General features: G+C 45.1%; 1 protein-coding gene across 3 annotated transcripts; it reads right to left on the bottom strand.

The window, feature by feature from the left end:
• Positions 1-12,788: 12,788 nt before the first annotated feature.
• On the bottom strand, positions 12,789-18,375 carry LOC123104278 (uncharacterized). 3 transcript variants are annotated; one of them, XM_044526064.1, is made up of 5 exons: positions 18,117-18,369; positions 17,579-17,676; positions 13,700-14,587; positions 13,441-13,608; positions 12,789-13,346 (listed from the first exon to the last, which is right to left on the bottom strand). In XM_044526064.1, exons 1-5 carry the CDS (start codon positions 18,163-18,165, stop codon positions 12,981-12,983), a joined length of 1,569 nt encoding a protein of 522 aa, XP_044381999.1. In that variant the 5' UTR covers positions 18,166-18,369; the 3' UTR covers positions 12,789-12,980. The 3 variants fall into 3 exon arrangements, with proteins under 3 accessions (XP_044381999.1, XP_044382000.1, XP_044382001.1); XM_044526065.1 differs by lacking the exon at positions 17,579-17,676 and having other exon boundaries at positions 18,117-18,375; XM_044526066.1 differs by lacking the exons at positions 17,579-17,676; positions 18,117-18,369 and adding an exon at positions 15,189-17,545.
• Between the last annotated feature and the right edge of the window lie 963 nt (positions 18,376-19,338).

A 19,338-nucleotide genomic window follows, 5' to 3' on the forward strand; every position in this document is an offset into this window, starting at 1 on the left:
TAACTAATTAATTAACTTAATTAATTCTGATTAAATTAACCAATTAAAATTAATTAACCTAATCATTAATTAACTTAATTAACTACTGTTAATTAGCTAATTAATTAGTATGACAGTGGGGCCCACCCCCCTTAATTAATTATGATTAGTTTAATTAACCTGTTAATTAAAATGTGTCACTGACCAGTGGGACCCACTGGTCAGGTTGACCAGTCAACTCTGTTGACTGCTGATGTCAGCATGACATCATGCTGATGTCATTAATTCATTTTCGAATTAATTAAATAATTAATTAAATTCCAGAAATTAATAAAATCTTTAGAAAATCATATCTTTTAATCCGTAACTCGGATTAAAATACTTTCTACATGAAAGTTGCTCAGAACGACGAGACGATTCCGGATACGCAACCCGTTCGTCCGCCACACCCCCCTAACCTATCGAACTCGCAACTTTCCCCCTCCGGTTCCTCTGCCCGAAAACGCGAAACTCCGGGAATACTTTCCCGGATGTTTCCCCCCTTCGTCGGTATCACTTACTACCGCGTTAGGGCACACCGCACACCGCGTATTGCCTTGTTATATTTTGTGATGCTTTGTTTGCTCTGTATTCATTATTTCTTCCCCCTCTTCTCTCCGGTAGACTACGAGACCGACGCTGCTGCTGACCAGTTCGACTACGGAGTTGACGACCCCTCTCTCTTGCCAGAGCAACCAGGCAAGCCCCCCCTTTGATCATCAGATATCGCCTACTCTTCTCTATACTGCTTGCATTAGAGTAGTGTAGCATGTTACTGCTTTCGTTAATCCTATTCTGATGCATAGCCTGACATTGTCGCTACATCTGTTGATACCTTACCTGCAATCCTAAATGCTTAGTATAGGATGCTAGTTATCATCATTGGCCCTACATTCTTGTCAGTCTGCCTTGCTATACTATCGGGCCGTGATCACCTGGGAGGTGATCACGGGTATATACTATACATACATACTATACAGATGGTGACTAAAGTCGGGTCAGCTCATTGAGTACCCGCAAGTGATTCTGACGAGGGGGCTGAAAGGACAGGTGGCTCCATCCAGGTAGTGGTGGGCCTGAGTTCCCGACGGCCCCCGACTGTTACTTTGTGGCGGAGCGACAGGGCAGGTTGAGACCACCTAGGAGACAGGTGGGCCTGGCCCTGTTCAGCGTTCGCGGATACTTAACACGCTTAACGAGATCTTGGTATTTGATCTGAGTCTGGCTACGAGCCTATACGCACTAACCATCTACGTGGGAGTAGTTATGGGTATCCCGACGTCGTGGTATCAGCCGAAGCACTTCAGACGTCAGCGACGGAGCGGCGCGCGCCGAATTGGACTGGAACGCCACTAGGCTAGGTCTGCTTTCGGCCGCCCTCGCAACGTGCAGGTGTGCTCAGGGCGATGGGCCCAGACCCCTGCGCGCTTAGGTTTAGACCGGCGTGCTGGCCTCTCTGTTTTGCCTAGGTGGGGCTGCGACGTGTTGATCTTCCGAGGCCGGGCATGACCCAGGAAAGTGTGTCCGGCCAAATGGGATCGAGCGTGTTGGGCTATGTGGTGCACCCCTGCAGGGAAGTTAATCTATTCGAATAGCCGTGATCTTCGGTAACAGGACGACTTGGAGTTGTACCTTGACCTTATGACAACTAGAACCGGACACTTAATAAAACACACCCTTCCAAGTGCCAGATACAACCGGTGGTCGCTCTACCTCAGGGATATGAGGAGGGGATCGCCGGGTAGGTTTATGCTATGAGATGCTACTTGGAGATGCTACTTGGAGATGCTACTTGGAGGACTTCAATCTACTCTCTTCTACATGCTGCGAGGCGGAGGCTGCCAGAAGCGTAGTCTTCGACAGGACTAGCTATCCCCCTCTTATTCTGGCATTCTGCAGTTCAGTCCACTGATATGGCCCTTTACACATAAACCCATGCATATGTAGTGTAGTTCCTTGCTTGCGAGTACTTTGGATGAGTACTCACGGTTGCTTTCTCCCCCCGTTTTCCCCTTTTCCTTCCTTTCTGGTTGTCGCAACCAGATGCTGGAGTCCAGGAGCCAGACGCCACCGTCGACGACGACCCCTACTACACCGGAGGTGCCTACTACTACGTGCTGCCCGCTGACGACGACCAGGAGTAGTTAGGAGGATCCCAGGCAGGAGGCCTGTGCCTCTTTCGATCTGTACCCCAGTTTGTGCTAGCCTTCTTAAGGCAAACTTGTTTAACTTATGTCTGTACTCAGATATTGTTGCTTCCGCTGACTCGTCCATGATCGAGCACTTGTATTCGAGCCCTCGAGGCCCCTGGCTTGTATTATGATGCTTGTATGACTTATTTTATCTGTAGAGTTGTGTTGTGATATCTTCCCGTGAGTCCCTGATCTTGATCGTACACATTTGCGTGCATGATTAGTGTACGATTGAATCGGGGGCGTCACAAGTTGGTATCAGAGCCGACTGCCTGTAGGAATCCCCCTTCCACACTCCTTGGCCGAAGTCGAGTCTAGACTTTACAAAACTTTTACTAACATGGCTGTGCGGCCCATGGGCCCACGTCGCCATTGGGTGGTATTAGGATCTTTTACTCCTCGACCTTTACTCTGGGACTCTGACATCTTTTCTATTCGGGTTAAATGAACCTTACTAAATCTAACACTAGGATCTCGTTATCATTTTCACCCGGAGAGCCCCTTATTATTGATGATCGTCTGCTGCACGTGAAGACCCTGAAGATACTTTCCGCTGTTAGGCCGAGAACTTGTGTTCATCGCGTTTGCAATTCCCCTTCCACCGTCAACCCTTATGGGTAACTACTTACAATTGTTATTCTTATATCATCCCCAGTTGGTCTTGTTATTACAAGATACCCTGAAAAACTCGTCGTGGTTTCGATAATCCCTTGAGCTTACTGCCTAGTAGTTCCTTGCCACTTGAATACCCCTTCAAATAAATCCTCGCACTTGTCAAGTATCCGCTCAACCCCAGTTGTTCATATGTGTCACAAAAGTCTTCAAAATACAATTCGATCTTCCGAAAATCCTCTGGAGCCTTTGGCTCTTGAAATTCTTGCTTGCTTGCATTATGGTTAATCCCATAAGTCTCGTAGTCATATTGACGTTCCTTGTCATTATCATTTTGAGTCTGTTGACTCAATATGTTTGCGCATACCCGCAATCATCATTGATCCTTATAAATTACCTTTCTGGCTGAGATGCCATTCTTTTAACGGGAATTGGTTCTCGACCAATCCAATTGTTGTTGATTGTACTCTAAGGCTATTCAACTTATCCACCCCTAATCAGAGCATTGCTTCTGATCCTTTGTTTTGGAAATCATAATTCCTTTGCATTTAAGCTGTGAATTATTCAGATGCTTCCATAACCTGTTGCATCTGCATTCCTTCCTCTTCTGGTTGAGTATCGATACTCATATCGGATCCTTTGTGGACCATCAGGTCCTTTGTTGGATTGTTATCCGACAATGACCTTCACACTTGATCACTTTGTGAGTTCTTCCCCTAATACATAATACCTTTGTTAAGTTGTATCCTCTGCTTGGCCAACCATGCTCTGCTTTCGAGCTGGTGGCATTTACTACTGAAGCTTGTGGTATATGTTTCCATGATACCCTGACGGGTTGAACCTATGCCTTCCTTTATATGTGTGAACTCGGAAGTTTTCACTAGTCATACTCATCTGGTATTTCACCAGGTAAAACTTTCAACACTAATGCCTTTATCAAAGCGAGAAGTGAATGGAAGGTTGTACATTGAAGAAGTGGGAGTCGACCTTGAACTTTGTGTTCATGCCCATGGACACGATGTATATCTTATCATTAAAGCTTCTCTTAAATGAATTATTCCTTCGGTATAAGTTCATCTTATATCTAGGATCTGGCCTTTTGCAATCGTGGTTCCGACCATGTTCTCTTTTAAATACCATTTCTCGTGCAAGTTTTAGCACTTGTCTTCTGTAGAGCAATAACCCCCGTCCAACCTCTACTTTGATATGTCATCGAGTATTACCCCTGGTATCTCGAGATTATCATGGAACTGCATAACTTCTTATGAGCTCTTCATCAAGTGCTACCTTTCCACTGATTCCAATTTTTCGCGGGCTCTGAGTTATTGAACACCCAAAGACACCGATAACTGAACCGAGTCCGCTCTACGGTTCAACAACTCTTCAGTAAGCTTCTATAAGTACGAGTTTGTACCCGATCACGCCATTCTTAGCCTGTTTGGCTATATCATTGCCGTGACGATTCTACCTGTGCTACCTGGTCCTTATTCTCGGAGCACCAATTTGCGACGATAGCTAAGCTTACGTCGATTTTCCTCGTCATACCCTTTCACCTTAAACAACCAGCTTGGTTTCGAGTTTGTGTCGTACCCTTGGTTCCAATAACCTTTCACTTCATCACTACTTAGACTTGATGTCGTCGCTGATCGATTACATCTTCATGAAATCTCTCAACAATTGTGTCGTGATCATCATCGGCATTCTGAGCTCTTCCAGGATGTCAATTGAGTTCATGATGAGAAATACCATCCTTGCCCTCGATGATTAGTGTTATCATCGACCACTCTACTACCTTTCCTCCAACACAGACTTGTTCTTGTTTTGTGTAAACCTTGAGATCACTGCTACCCAGCTGTTGATCTTCCTTACCTCGGAAGTATTACCATCACTTTTTGTCAAGAATGTGGTGAGAATTTCACCACCTCTTAATAATTCTTGATATCTTAATACTTCTTGCCATCTTCGTTCATTCCTTGGTCCCCGTATTGTTTTCAACCGGAATACCGACAATGGAGCTAAGACGTGTGAATTCAAAACTTCTAGCAACCCTATTGCTTTGAAGTGAATGGGCGATAGTTCATTCTAAGTCCTTCGCTAATTGAATCACCATTCTAACATTGGTCGTGCAACCCAATCCACATTTCGGGCGCACCTTTCAACCAATGTTTAATTGTGTATGTTTTCCTCGAGCATACTTCCTTATATCATTTGATCTGACAAATGTTATCTCCTTGTTCACCTAATGGTGGAAATCCATCTTTTGGGAATCTTGGTGAATTGCCGTTGAGTTCACCAGACACCTCCTTGTCCTCTCCTTGGGTTAATGATGGACTCTTATTAATGGAAATCACTTCATAGTTCATTTCCCCGAGAATCTTACAATGTCATCTCGTCAATTTGCGTTGCACCTTTTCTTCTCAGGTATCCTAAGCCTGAGGTATCCTGACACCAATCGGATCTGAATCTTGGTCAGATATGATGGTTGGGACAACTTTCCAAGAGTTATGATGTTGATCCTTTGATGACCCGGTAACATGATGTCATGCCTAGCACCCCCCCCCCCCCCCGGCTGGAGGACCCATCATTATAGATTCCTTTTCAGCAAGGTTATCCATTCATCCATGAGGAAATTGTAAGACTTATTCTACAAGTTATTCCTGATGGATCCTTCATGTTTCCAAAGTCTGACCTTTGCTCGAAGACCATGTCGATGCTATCTCGAAGCATGTTTGTGGTACTCTGATTTTCAACAAGAACATTTGAAGCCCAATGCTAAATGTTTCCTGCTCAATTATCCAAACACTGTGGTATGTGTAATGTCATGAAATTTCTCTCCGCTACCTGAGGAGTTTTCTACCTAATATCCTGTTATGGATATCATGCTCTGCTTGTCCTTGGGAAGGATATATCCCTGAATTATGTGTTTAAACACGTTTTCCTTTCCATTGTTCTGTTTAATATGATAATCATACTTTCCTTCCATTGGTTTGTTTGAACCTTTTCTTTGATCTATATGATATAAGCCGTAATAATCCACTGCTTGTGCAAACACCTCGGTGTACAATTCTGTCAGTAAGACCTTGTTTCTATTGTTGATGACATTCCGGTAACCACCGATGGATGAGAACTTTGCCTATTGGTCCGCCTCGTTCAACGAGCAGGAGAATGGTTCTCTTCGTCCCTCGCCCTTGGTACCGATGTAGTTGCTGACATATAACTGACAGGATAACCTCTGACATGCCTTACTTGCATGATCGTGCAAGACATCACCGCCTTCCTACTTTTAAACCACCTGGTGGGCCCATAACCCACAGTTCCACAGGATCAAAACCTGACTCTCCTGTACACCCCCGGTTTCCAAAGTTATTCCCCACGCCTGACTTCGTATGTAATTCACGGGTCACCTTCCTAATGCTCTATTCTGGTATCAGACACAATACTTATTCCCATTGCTTTGAACCCCTTTTCACGCCCTGTTCCAGGCATCGAACGATCGCCTGCCTGCTCGGAACTTCCCATGATACCACCTTACTTTGCTCTCGTTATTTTGTAAGTTTCAATTCGAGAGTTAATTCCGCCACCTTCCTCGATATTACCGACCAGGTAGTCGACCTTGAAGAGGTCTGTTCTCCCGGAGTGCCCACCCTTTATTCTTTCGTAAGTACGATGGAGTTCCTGAAGGAAGGACGTCGACTTCATCATGATGACTTAAAGCAGAGAAATGAAGACATCCATGTATTGGACCGGCCTCTTTGAGAAGAGCAAGCCAGGATGAGAAGACCCGCTAGTTTCGTAATCAAAATTTTCCCCCTTACACCCCTCTTAAATCTCGGGACGAGATTTCTTGTAGTGGAGGAGAATTGTGACGCCCGGATAATTAGGCTACAATAATCCCGCGTTAACGATGCCACGTCACCTCGGTTACTGTTGATAAACTCGAGTTAGTTCAAAAACGATTCAAATTAAAATTTAAAATATAGGCAAACAATAAAAGTTTTCAAATATTAAAATTTAAATGTTCGGAGTGAACCAAATAATACATAGGTAATTATGGTGGAGGAACCACACTCTTATAAAATGTGTAATTATTCTAAAATGAATAAAACAGTAGCAAAACCGATATTTAAATGCTTTTATAAATAAATAAAATACTAAACTAAATTGTTTTGGGATAAAACCTTTTGTGGCAGTGGTTTCATGGTATTACTAATTTGGGGATCATTTTAATATTAATTAAAAAGTAAACTTAAAAGAAAGTAAAATAAAAACAAAGAGAAAATAAATAGAAAGAAAAGAAAACACAAAACCAGAAAAGAAAACTAACAAAAAAAAAGGGAAGAAAGACCCCCCCCTGCTGGGCCAAGTGGCCCAGCTGGCCTCCACCGGCCCAGCCGGCCGGCCCACTCCCTCCCCTTAACCCCCGAACCCTAGCCCCCACGCAACCCACTCCCCCCCTGCTCGCTCCACTCCCCCTCCCCACGACCGCACGCCCCTCCCCCCTTCCCCGATCCAGATCGGGATCGGGGGGACGAACCTCCCCACGGCGCTCGGACCCCGTCGCCTCCATCTCGCCCCCGCCGACCGCCACCACCTCGACCCCGCGCGCCCTCTCCTTCCACGCGGCGCTGCCCGACCCGAAGCCGCTCGGCGCCCCGTCCCCATCGCCAACCACCGCCATCGTCCGACGCCGCCCGAAGCTACCTCGCCGTCGCCGGATCTCGCTTCCCCGACTCCTCCCCGAGCCCACTGCCTAGTCCCCACGATCGCCGGTGAGGCCCCCGGCCTCTTCTCTCTCTCTGTCGCCGGCGTCGTCCTTCCCCCCCCCCTGTAGCGCCCGCGTACCGGAGCTCACGCTTCGGGCCGCCCTCGCCGCGCCGGCCACGCCCGACGCGCGCGCCCGCGCTCACCGCCGCCCATCCTCCGCGCCCCTCCTCTCTCTCCCACTCGCTGGCGCACCGGCACACGCGCCCCGCCTCTGTCCCCGTTGGCCGCGGCCACGCTCGCCGATGCCCGCTCTCGCGCGCTCCGTCCCAGGACTCCACTCCGCTGCGGTGGCCGCCGGCGCTGCTGCCCCCACCTACCGCGGCCGTCGCCGCCGGCTGTGGCCCGCGCTGCTCGCGCCCGCTCCGGCCCCGAACCGGCCTCGCCTTGCTATCGGGCAGGGGTGCGGCTTCGCCCGCACCATCCTGCCCGTATGCCCGTTAAGGGCCTTGGCCCTATGACAAGTGGGGCACACCCCCCAGAACGTTTCTGTTAAAAAAAAGAAAAAAAAAGAATTAAATAAATAAATAAGTAGATAAATAATGAAAATAATTAATTAATTAATTAACTAATTAATTAACTTAATTAATTCTGATTAAATTAACCAATTAAAATTAATTAACCTAATCATTAATTAACTTAATTAACTACTGTTAATTAGCTAATTAATTAGTATGACAGTGGGGCCCACCCCCCTTAATTAATTATGATTAGTTTAATTAACCTGTTAATTAAAATGTGTCACTGACCAGTGGGACCCACTGGTCAGGTTGACCAGTCAACTCTGTTGACTGCTGATGTCAGCATGACATCATGCTGATGTCATTAATTCATTTTCGAATTAATTAAATAATTAATTAAATTCCAGAAATTAATAAAATCTTTAGAAAATCATATCTTTTAATCCGTAACTCGGATTAAAATACTTTCTACATGAAAGTTGCTCAGAACGACGAGACGATTCCGGATACGCAACCCGTTCGTCCGCCATACCCCCCTAACCTATCGAACTCGCAACTTTCCCCCTCCGGTTCCTCTGCCCGAAAACGCGAAACTCCGGGAATACTTTCCCGGATGTTTCCCCCCTTCGTCGGTATCACTTACTACCGCGTTAGGGCACACCGCACACCGCGTATTGCCTTGTTATATTTTGTGATGCTTTGTTTGCTCTGTATTCATTATTTCTTCCCCCTCTTCTCTCCGGTAGACTACGAGACCGACGCTGCTGCTGACCAGTTCGACTACGGAGTTGACGACCCCTCTCTCTTGCCAGAGCAACCAGGCAAGCCCCCCCCTTTGATCATCAGATATCGCCTACTCTTCTCTATACTGCTTGCATTAGAGTAGTGTAGCATGTTACTGCTTTCGTTAATCCTATTCTGATGCATAGCCTGACATTGTCGCTACATCTGTTGATACCTTACCTGCAATCCTAAATGCTTAGTATAGGATGCTAGTTATCATCATTGGCCCTACATTCTTGTCAGTCTGCCTTGCTATACTATCGGGCCGTGATCACCTGGGAGGTGATCACGGGTATATACTATACATACATACTATACAGATGGTGACTAAAGTCGGGTCAGCTCATTGAGTACCCGCAAGTGATTCTGACGAGGGGGCTGAAAGGACAGGTGGCTCCATCCAGGTAGTGGTGGGCCTGAGTTCCCGACGGCCCCCCGACTGTTACTTTGTGGCGGAGCGACAGGGCAGGTTGAGACCACCTAGGAGACAGGTGGGCCTGGCCCTGTTCAGCGTTCGCGGATACTTAACACGCTTAACGAGATCTTGGTATTTGATCTGAGTCTGGCTACGAGCCTATACGCACTAACCATCTACGTGGGAGTAGTTATGGGTATCCCGACGTCGTGGTATCAGCCGAAGCACTTCAGACGTCAGCGACGGAGCGGCGCGCGCCGAATTGGACTGGAACGCCACTAGGCTAGGTCTGCTTTCGGCCGCCCTCGCAACGTGCAGGTGTGCTCAGGGCGATGGGCCCAGACCCCTGCGCGCTTAGGTTTAGACCGGCGTGCTGGCCTCTCTGTTTTGCCTAGGTGGGGCTGCGACGTGTTGATCTTCCGAGGCCGGGCATGACCCAGGAAAGTGTGTCCGGCCAAATGGGATCGAGCGTGTTGGGCTATGTGGTGCACCCCTGCAGGGAAGTTAATCTATTCGAATAGCCGTGATCTTCGGTAACAGGACGACTTGGAGTTGTACCTTGACCTTATGACAACTAGAACCGGACACTTAATAAAACACACCCTTCCAAGTGCCAGATACAACCGGTGGTCGCTCTACCTCAGGGATATGAGGAGGGGATCGCCGGGTAGGTTTATGCTATGAGATGCTACTTGGAGATGCTACTTGGAGATGCTACTTGGAGGACTTCAATCTACTCTCTTCTACATGCTGCGAGGCGGAGGCTGCCAGAAGCGTAGTCTTCGACAGGACTAGCTATCCCCCTCTTATTCTGGCATTCTGCAGTTCAGTCCACTGATATGGCCCTTTACACATAAACCCATGCATATGTAGTGTAGTTCCTTGCTTGCGAGTACTTTGGATGAGTACTCACGGTTGCTTTCTCCCCCCGTTTTCCCCTTTTCCTTCCTTTCTGGTTGTCGCAACCAGATGCTGGAGTCCAGGAGCCAGACGCCACCGTCGACGACGACCCCTACTACACCGGAGGTGCCTACTACTACGTGCTGCCCGCTGACGACGACCAGGAGTAGTTAGGAGGATCCCAGGCAGGAGGCCTGTGCCTCTTTCGATCTGTACCCCAGTTTGTGCTAGCCTTCTTAAGGCAAACTTGTTTAACTTATGTCTGTACTCAGATATTGTTGCTTCCGCTGACTCGTCCATGATCGAGCACTTGTATTCGAGCCCTCGAGGCCCCTGGCTTGTATTATGATGCTTGTATGACTTATTTTATCTGTAGAGTTGTGTTGTGATATCTTCCCGTGAGTCCCTGATCTTGATCGTACACATTTGCGTGCATGATTAGTGTACGATTGAATCGGGGGCGTCACACAATGACATCATCTTAGTACCTCGGGTCGTCCGGCGTCAGGGCCGGCATTCCATCAAATAGGTTGCGGGCATCGGGAAAGTTGGCCGGGAAGACCACCCATGAGTGCTTCCTTTGCATCGCAGTGGACTCGCCGGCCACATGTGCGACATTGAGATCAAGGGGAGGCACCATGGGGATGATCGACACGAAATCAAAGATTTTTTACAAGGGGTCTCGAGGTAAGGTGGAGAAGCAGGACGTTGCTTGGTCATGTCCAGGAAGGTACCCATATGTCGGCAGTGATGTTGACATGGAGGGCGACTCCGAAAGCCTGGGCGGTCGGGCTGCCGCCGAGCCCGTGCTGGTCGCCATAATGGCGGATGCGAGAAAGGTTAGCTTGTGGACAATCCCTAGCATAAAGAAGGAGGTTTGCTCAGCCTTAGCGACGATGACCTTAGTGTCCGCAACGGTGGCCCGTGCCTGAGCGGTGACGACAATATCTTCTTTTGTCTTGACCCTCTGCTTCGCCGTCTCGGCCACTCTCTGCTCCGAGGTGAGCTCTTTCTTCCGCTTCACGGCGGCCACGACACGGGAAGACACGGCGAGGACTTCGGTAGGGGTGGGTGCATCGGCCACGACTAAGGTGGGCATAGGGTTTGGAAGAGGAAAGGGCGGACGTGAGATTTGGGAGAGTGGAGATGGTGTGTCATGGGTCTACGATATGACAGGCAATGTTGCCAGTCAGTGTGTTAGCATCGGGTTAGTGAAGAATTGTAGGGCGTGACTTACTTAAGGGGAAAGAGCGGGTTTTCCATTGGGTTTTCTGGGTCTTTTTGTTTCTTTGTTTTCCCTTGTTTTCCATCGGGTTTTCTTCGTTCCTTTCTCCATTTCACCATTTTTTCCCTTTCTTTCTTTCTTTTTCTTCGGTTTTCTTTATTACTTTTCACGATTCTCATTTCATTTTTTCTTTTCTTTCCCTTTTCTTTGTTTTGCTTCGGTTTGCTTTGTTTCTTTCTCGATTTTCAATGTTTTTTCTTTCTTTTATCTTCATTTTTCTTTGATTTTGTTTTATTTCTTTCTCATTTTCATCTGCTTTTCTTCTTGTTTTCCCTCATTTTTTATTGTTTTTCTATACATGTTTTGGTATATATATATAATACACTTTAACATTTTTACATAAAAGTTTAAATTTTCTTGAATAAATTGTCAACATTTTTTAAATATGTTTCAAATGCTTGTTAATATTTTTTGAATACATTGTCAGCATTTTTTATACATTTTTAACATTCTTTTAAAATGCTTTATTAAAAAAATTCAAATAAAAGATTAAAGTTGTTTAATACATGGTCAACATTTTTATATACACATTTAACATTTTCCAAATGCTTAATTGACATTTTTATGTACAATGTAAAAAAACATCATCATTTTCTAGTACATGGTCAACATTTTTTGTACACATTTAACAGTGTTCAAATGCTTAATTAACATTTTTTAAATACTTTTTCAACACTTTTTCAAATACTTGTATACATTTTTCATATATGTTATAATTTTTTCCCTATGCACATTTAACATTTTTCAAATGATTGGCAACATTTTTCAAATGTTTTTTGTAGATTGTTTTTTTAATATATATTTAAAATATTTTAAAGTATAAAAAAAATCTGAAAATAAAGCAAAAACGAAAATAGGAAACATAAAAAGAAAAAAAAAGAGAAAATGAGGCTGTGGCCACCTATGCGCGTGGGCTGACCCATCTCGTGGCTAACCCAGCCCAAATTTGAATTATGAAATGGGTATGGACAGCAAAACGGACATTAGTCCGTTTGCGCACTACGCTAGGCCGTGGTTTTTGTCCGCACGTACAGAACACGGATGCAGTCGGATGAAATGCGTTGGCCTGTTGGAGTTGCCCTAAGTTTGCCTATGCATGAACACTACAGAAATCAAATTAAACCACTAAAACCCCCGCATGATTAAGTATCTCCATAACCACTGGAATTATGTTCAGAGCGAAACATTTATTTATTTGACTGAGGTTTCATTAAGTGTTTGGCCTGCTGCATATTCTCATTCCTCCCCAAACTCAGGGTACATGCTTGATCTGTGTGCGTGCGTATGTTTTTTCAATCAACAGCGGATTTTAAAACGAAACCAAACCAGACACAAGTTCCATGTTCAACATCCATAACAACAAACCAGCGCAAGGGGCAAAACTACCATATCTCAGCTGTACAACTAGTCTCAACACAACCTTATATACTATAATAACAAAAAGCCTAAAACCAAGGACACAACTAGTCTCAACACAACCTTATACAAGGGACATGTTGTCACTCATCGCTGCATTCTTCATCAGGAACGCCCCAACTTAGCTCCCTTGCAAGTCAAAGGGCAGGGCATCGGCTGCAAGGCTCCACGACATTCAACTTAGCCGTGGAGGGAACTTTTCCCTCGACGTAAGTCTGGATAGCCGCAAGCGCTTTAGGGGCTTCCATAAAAGTTTCTTTACCCACAAAGCATCTGTCAATCTCGGAACAAGTCGGCCCACCATCAGTTATGTCCAGTGTGAGGCACTCGAGCGAGGGTGTGCTGTCAAGAATATGACATGTGAGCTTAACCAATAACTTTGTGGAGCGGAATTTAGTGATCTTCACATGCCTAAGATTGGCATAGCATTGTCCTGGAATCCGCCCCAATTGTGAGGGGGGGTCTTCAAAAATTGAGTCATGCTCCCGGCGTCTCATTGGTACCTGCAGATGAAAAACCAACACCCGTGAATTTATTATTGCTCTAAACAATACAGCAGTCACTAAGAAATATCTCAGCAAGCCAATAGTTACTTACATCTAGGTTAAAAGTCTCCAAGCAAGGAGATGCGTCGAGACAAGAAACCAGCAAGAAAAGATCATAGTCCGCATACCGAGGTGCCGAGGCAAACTTCCATCCAAATACAGAAATATTCAAATACTTGAGGTGGAGGAATTTGCTTGCTAGCGTTGGTGTACTGACCATCTGCATAAATAAAAATATCTAACATCAATCCCTTTGCTATATAATGAGATACGCATATGTCCATAGACACCTCAAGCTCTAGAGTATGTACCTCGTAATACGAATGCATAGTAAGAGTTTCAAGATTCGGCATACTGGATGTGAGCACGACGAGAGCATAATGAAGAACGCAGGAATGTGATATGAAGATTTCCTTCATCTGCAGTGATTCTCCAAGAAATAGCTGTACTTGTTGATCGACATCGTCATCATGAAAAACATCATCATCATGGAAAAAGTGAAAACTGGAGATATTTGGAGCCTCGCTTTCAATCACTTGCAGCATGGAACAACCGGACACCATCACGTAGCTGAGGCGCTGCAGCAGGGAAGGTATCTTTATAGAAAATATCTCACTGCAATCATTGAGTTCCAATCGCTCCAAAGCCAGAGAATTGGAAAGAAGGAACCCCAACTCATCACTCTCAATATTCACACAAGACAGACATAGACTCGTCAGGCTTCCCGTGCAACCGATTCCTACCGTGGGGCGGAAGGCGCAACCTAAAAGGTCTAGCTCACGAATGGTGTTTTCACTGCCATTAGATAAAAGTGAGCATGGAAACTCGTAGATTGCTTCGTTTGATAAATGGTCGATATTTGAAAGTATGAGGCTGAGTTCTTCTATGCCTGGTTTAACAGCAATCTGGAGCCAACTATCAAGACAATTTCTAGTGTTGGCATTGTAAATACCATACAATTTAAGCCTGAGTGTCTTCACACCAGTGCCTAAGTGGTTTCTCAGAATATGGTCAACTCTGCTGTTGTAATCTCTTGTTGTTATTCTCCGCCTACGTGCATTTTTCTTGTAGCCCATTGTTTTCTTACTGAAGGTGAGGTTGGGCCGGCACCTCCAGAAACGTTTAAAGGAGTGAGACACGCTCGCAGCACGCGCAGCATCTTTCAGTGGCAAAAAGGAGCATATATGACGCCAGATATCCTGCATGCACAAGTGCACAAATTCAAATTTTGAATTGCAGAGGCAAAAAGTATTATTAAGTACTCTATCCGTTCCAAAATACTTTTTTCTAGAACTGTGCTAAGTCACACTTCATTAAGTTTGATCATGTATATAGAAAAATATATTAATATCTTACTACATCGAATACATATAATATTAGCTTGGTGTTGTAGATGTTGGTATATTTTTCAGTAAAACCTGGTCAAACTTAAAAATGTTTGACTTGGAACAAGGAAAAACCTCAAGTATTTTGAAACAGAGGAAGTACAAGGTAATAAGACCAAAACCTTTGTGCAGTGTCAGACACAGCATCAGGCATGGTGTGCATACGTGTCCAGGTCGTGGCTAAACATTTTCACGTAAGAAGAACAGTTGTAGCTTCAGACAAGGCTGGGACAGGGTAGGAGCATGTCATCTGACATGCATGGCCTTGTGCAGTGGAACACGCAAACTAAGAGCATAAGCCTTTGGAAACTAAACGTTCACAGGCAAAAAAACAGCCATCGCAGGCGCAACGCCCCTTCTGATGAAAACCAGGTTTTTCAGCACATAAACATCCACATCTTATAGGCGAGCATACCTTAGTCCAGTTGACCAAACACTTCCCTCCTTTAGCATCCTCAATTCCTCATCACCGCACCAAAGAAAGCTTCTACGGATTTTGTCAATCTTTTTGATATGCCACTTGGAAGGTGTGAAAATGGTGAAGTAATAAGCACCGAGTTAACCAGACTACCAGAGTGAGGCGGCCCATTTTGTCCAGGAGCTTTCCCTTCCAGGGCTTTAGCCTGTCAGTAATCTTATCTACTAGGGCTCTAATTCAACTCGCCTACGCAATCTGGTAGGTAGGGGGAGGACCAAATACTTGCAAGGCAGGGAGCCCACCCGTCCTCCAAAAGCAGATAAGATGTCACTGGTATCAAGGTTCTCACATCTTATGGGATAATAAGCAACACACTTGCCGAGATTCACTTTCAGCCCAGACAGAGCCCCATAGAAATTTAGAAGACCTGAGACCATCAACAGGATTTATAAACAGCGCTGCATCATCAGCATAAAAACTGGTCCTCCTCTTAGCAGCTCTTTGCATGACCAGGGAAAAGAAGGCCATTTTCCATAGCAGAGTGAAAAAAAAAGATCTTTTGAAGAGGTTCCAGAGCAAGAATAAAAAGCATTGGGGTTAAGGGATCCCCTGTCTCAGACCTTTCCTGTGCATAAAAAGCCTTCTTGGATCACCATTTAGCAGTACTCGAGAATAGGAGGTGGCAAGAACTAGGGAAATCAAGTCCTTCAATTTGGAGCTAAAACCAAAAGCATTGAGAACTCCGATAGGATAATCCCAACGGACCAAGTCTAAAGCCACGGCAAAGTCGAGCTTTGCGAAAGCAAAGGTTTCTTCTTGGTGTGACTTCTTTCAGAACACTCTTGACGAAAGAAAATTGTCATGAATGGATCTTCTAATGAACGCACTCCGCCCCGCCGAAACTAAAGAATGCAACTCTGGGGCGAGCCGAGAGGCGAGCAATTTACCAAAAATATTCATGATACTGCGCATTAGGCTTACCGGCCTAAAATCCAGGGCAGAGGAGGCATCGTCTTTCTTCTTCGGGGTGATAATGAGAAAAAAGGAACAGGAAAAAAATGCACGTCACAAGTCTGTCATAGATCTGCATCAGACACTAGTGCATGACCCAAGACTCTTGTCCTCTCATTCCTCCAGTTACCTTCCTCTACATCTTGCGTGCATCGGAGAAGAGGGTGGTTTGGGAGAAGAAGGCGGAGATACAAGAAAAGATAAAATCTGCTTGGCCCGGCCTTTTGCCATCTCTGAAGCTGCTCCATATATTGTTTTAGCAAGTGGCAGCCAATGATCTACAGACGAAGCCTTTGAGGAGTCATGGGGACATTGTAGAGAAAACTACAGGAAGTGGAGGAAATGTGCAATTCATATGCAAGTACAACACATGGTTAAAGCACACTTGCATAAGACATCCGAGGTTTGGCATCTTCAAAGCGAAGTTGCAGATGCTGGAGAAGACTAAGATTGTAGAACTAGTTGCTGCATTGCAGCGAAGTTTAGATACTTATCCTAGATTGAAGTTTATTACATAACTCATGTTGAGCATTGTCTTCTAGCTCATCCTAGTATATTGAACATTACCCAGCTTTTTTGATCCAGAACTATGATAAATTGGTAATATCAGAGTATAGGACGAGTTTCTTGTTTCAGTTAGCACAAATATATATTATATGTAGTACACACATTACATCAATTATATTATATTTAGTAGCTGGTGGAATCACTGGGTAGCTTAATGGTAAAACACATGGCCGTGCTACCAAGCAACCCAGGTTCAAACCACTTTCCTTGGGTGTGCTAGTAGCCCTAGGCAGCTAGGCTAAGGACAAGCTGCAATGGCTTCAAAGGTGTTTTCACCGTAGTAATCAGGGTAAATGAGACACAAGATGTTGCTGGTTCCAGGAAAAATAGTTTTACAAAGTATGCACATAATAAAGATATAAAGGAATCAGATACTAGAAACAAAGTTGTGTGCTGGAGAATTAAAAGTGCAACCATTGTAAGTTGGAACAGAATCACAGCTACCAAGGATTGCAGCCGATTGCAGTTCACTCATACATTCAGGTAGCATAGTGATATATAAATCTAATATCGTTATAGTATTCCGTTATCAGCGTTTCTTGACATACTCCCTCCGTCCGCGAATAAGTGTACATCTAGCTTTTGTCTTAAGTCAAAGTTTTAATACTTTGACCACCTTTCTAGGAAAGAGTAAAAGCATTTATGGCACCAAATTAGTATCACTAGATTCGTTTTGAAATGTACTTTCATAATATATCAATTTGATGTCATATATGTTATTACTATTTTCTATAAAGTTGGTCAAAATTTTAAAACTTTGACTTAGAACAAAAGTTAGATGTACACTTATTCGCGGACGGAGGGAGTACCTCCGGAAGGCTTGAGCCTGAATATGTTAATCTTTTGCCAGTTTGAGAAACATCCACTTGCGAGCGCTTTAGTTTAGCAACTGAACCAACTGATACATCTGCAGCAGGTCATCGTTATGGTAAGTAGACAACGGCAAACGAAGGAACACAGCAAGCACATCAACACACATATATATTGATCTAATATAAGTATGACCCGTTGTGCAGCTTTGTGCAAGAATACCAATGACATTGTAAGAAAGAAAAACTAGTTCCAATTTTATAAGAAGGAAAAGCTTTCTTGTAAAATTTCCAATAGAACATGACAGCGACACACACAATACAGTGAGATCTGAGATGGATATGCTTGGGCAAACTGTCTTTGCACGCCTCCCTACCAAGTCAATATTTTTTGTATGAACAACTGGAACATAAAGGGGGCTAATTTGTTGCATAAGGCGGTGGAGTAATACTTAGTAGCCTGAATTTGAGACCTACAGTATGTGCCAGACAGGGCATATGAAGATAAAACAACAGAGACGAAGAAGCAGTGGCTTACGGCGGCCTTGGATTTGCCGGCGACGAGGATCCTGCTCCGGCGACATCATAAGACGGCGGAGTGATAGCAGCCGGTGGGTCGACACGGAAAATCCCCTCTTTTTCCGCCCTGCCTCTTCTGACTCTTGAGCCCTCTATTTTTTGGGTTTATTTGCACCCAGTTCGTTCGGGATTTTTTCTTGGGAAAAGGAATCCGCGTGTGACCCCGGGCCTCTCCTCCTGTCCCCTGACTGGGCAGGCAAAGCGAAACCCTGAGAAACTCTCTCGCATGGGCCTACCAGGAGATGTTTTTTCTTTTTAAGTTGCCCTTCAGGAAAAAAACATATTTCATCATGTTTTTTTAACACATTAAACATCGGGCAGCGCTACGCGTCGGCCGGCGGATAATGAAAAAATATCCGCCGCCTCGCTGACCATTGGATGGACATGTCAAATAGCCGTCCGATGCGCCCACGTGAGCAACCACCACTTTTGCAACAAGGGTGATGTTGCAGAAAATTTCCACAACAAGAGATCTTGTTGCAAAAAAATTATGCAACATATGTCTTGTTACAGAAGTTTTTCGTAACAAAGGCTTTGTTGCAAATAATAATTTAGGGAGTTTTTTTTTTCTGAAACAGGGCCCTTTTGCAACGAAGAGGCTTGTTGCAATTGAAACATGCCCTTTGCTGCAGAAACAAAACCGCCTGTGATGCCTTGCCGCCTCCGTTAGAGGAGCTTGGCGACATGCCGACCGACTTTGTGGGCATTGTTGCAGGAGCTTGTTCAACCAGATCCAGTGAGGTGAGCACTGCTGTAGGAGCTGGGGCGGCCAGATCCGATGAGGAGGTCGGCGGCGGCCGTGCCGAGCTCGAGTGCACCACGAGCGCAGACAGCCCAACACGGAAGCAGCGGCTCTCGCGCCAGACCCGGCTGCAACGGCATCGATTTGTTATATCCGCCGATCATTGTAGAGATATATAGTGCTGAGTGGGCCCACATAGGACACGCGTCTCACGTACAAGATGGCGGAGGTTCTCGACTGAACGATAGCTTTTTCCTTAAACATCATGACACCCCTAAAAAAATTAGAACATCATGACAACACAAAAAAATATCATCATAAGTAAGATAAATTATATCCATGTCCATAGATCGTCGTGACTACAATCACCGGAGCAAGCCAATGGCGCGCCGCCATCATCGCCCCTCTCTTATCGGAGTCAGACAACTTTGTTGTAGTA

Source organism: Triticum aestivum, chromosome 5A (assembly GCF_018294505.1).
Source record: "Triticum aestivum cultivar Chinese Spring chromosome 5A, IWGSC CS RefSeq v2.1, whole genome shotgun sequence".
NCBI lineage: Eukaryota > Viridiplantae > Streptophyta > Magnoliopsida > Poales > Poaceae > Triticum > Triticum aestivum.

What these genes read in the sequence shown, in the direction of transcription:
- LOC123104278 (XM_044526064.1), bottom strand. Translation starts at nt 18,165, where the DNA reads ATGATGTCGCCGGAGCAGGATCCTCGTCGCCGGCAAATCCAAGGCCGC. An exon ending in CTATGCATTCGTATTACGAG is followed by an intron (nt 13,609 to 13,699) that starts GTACATACTCTA and finishes TTATTTATGCAG; the next exon opens with ATGGTCAGTACACCAACGCT. An exon ending in TGGAGACTTTTAACCTAGAT is followed by an intron (nt 13,347 to 13,440) that starts GTAAGTAACTAT and finishes TTTCATCTGCAG; the next exon opens with GTACCAATGAGACGCCGGGA.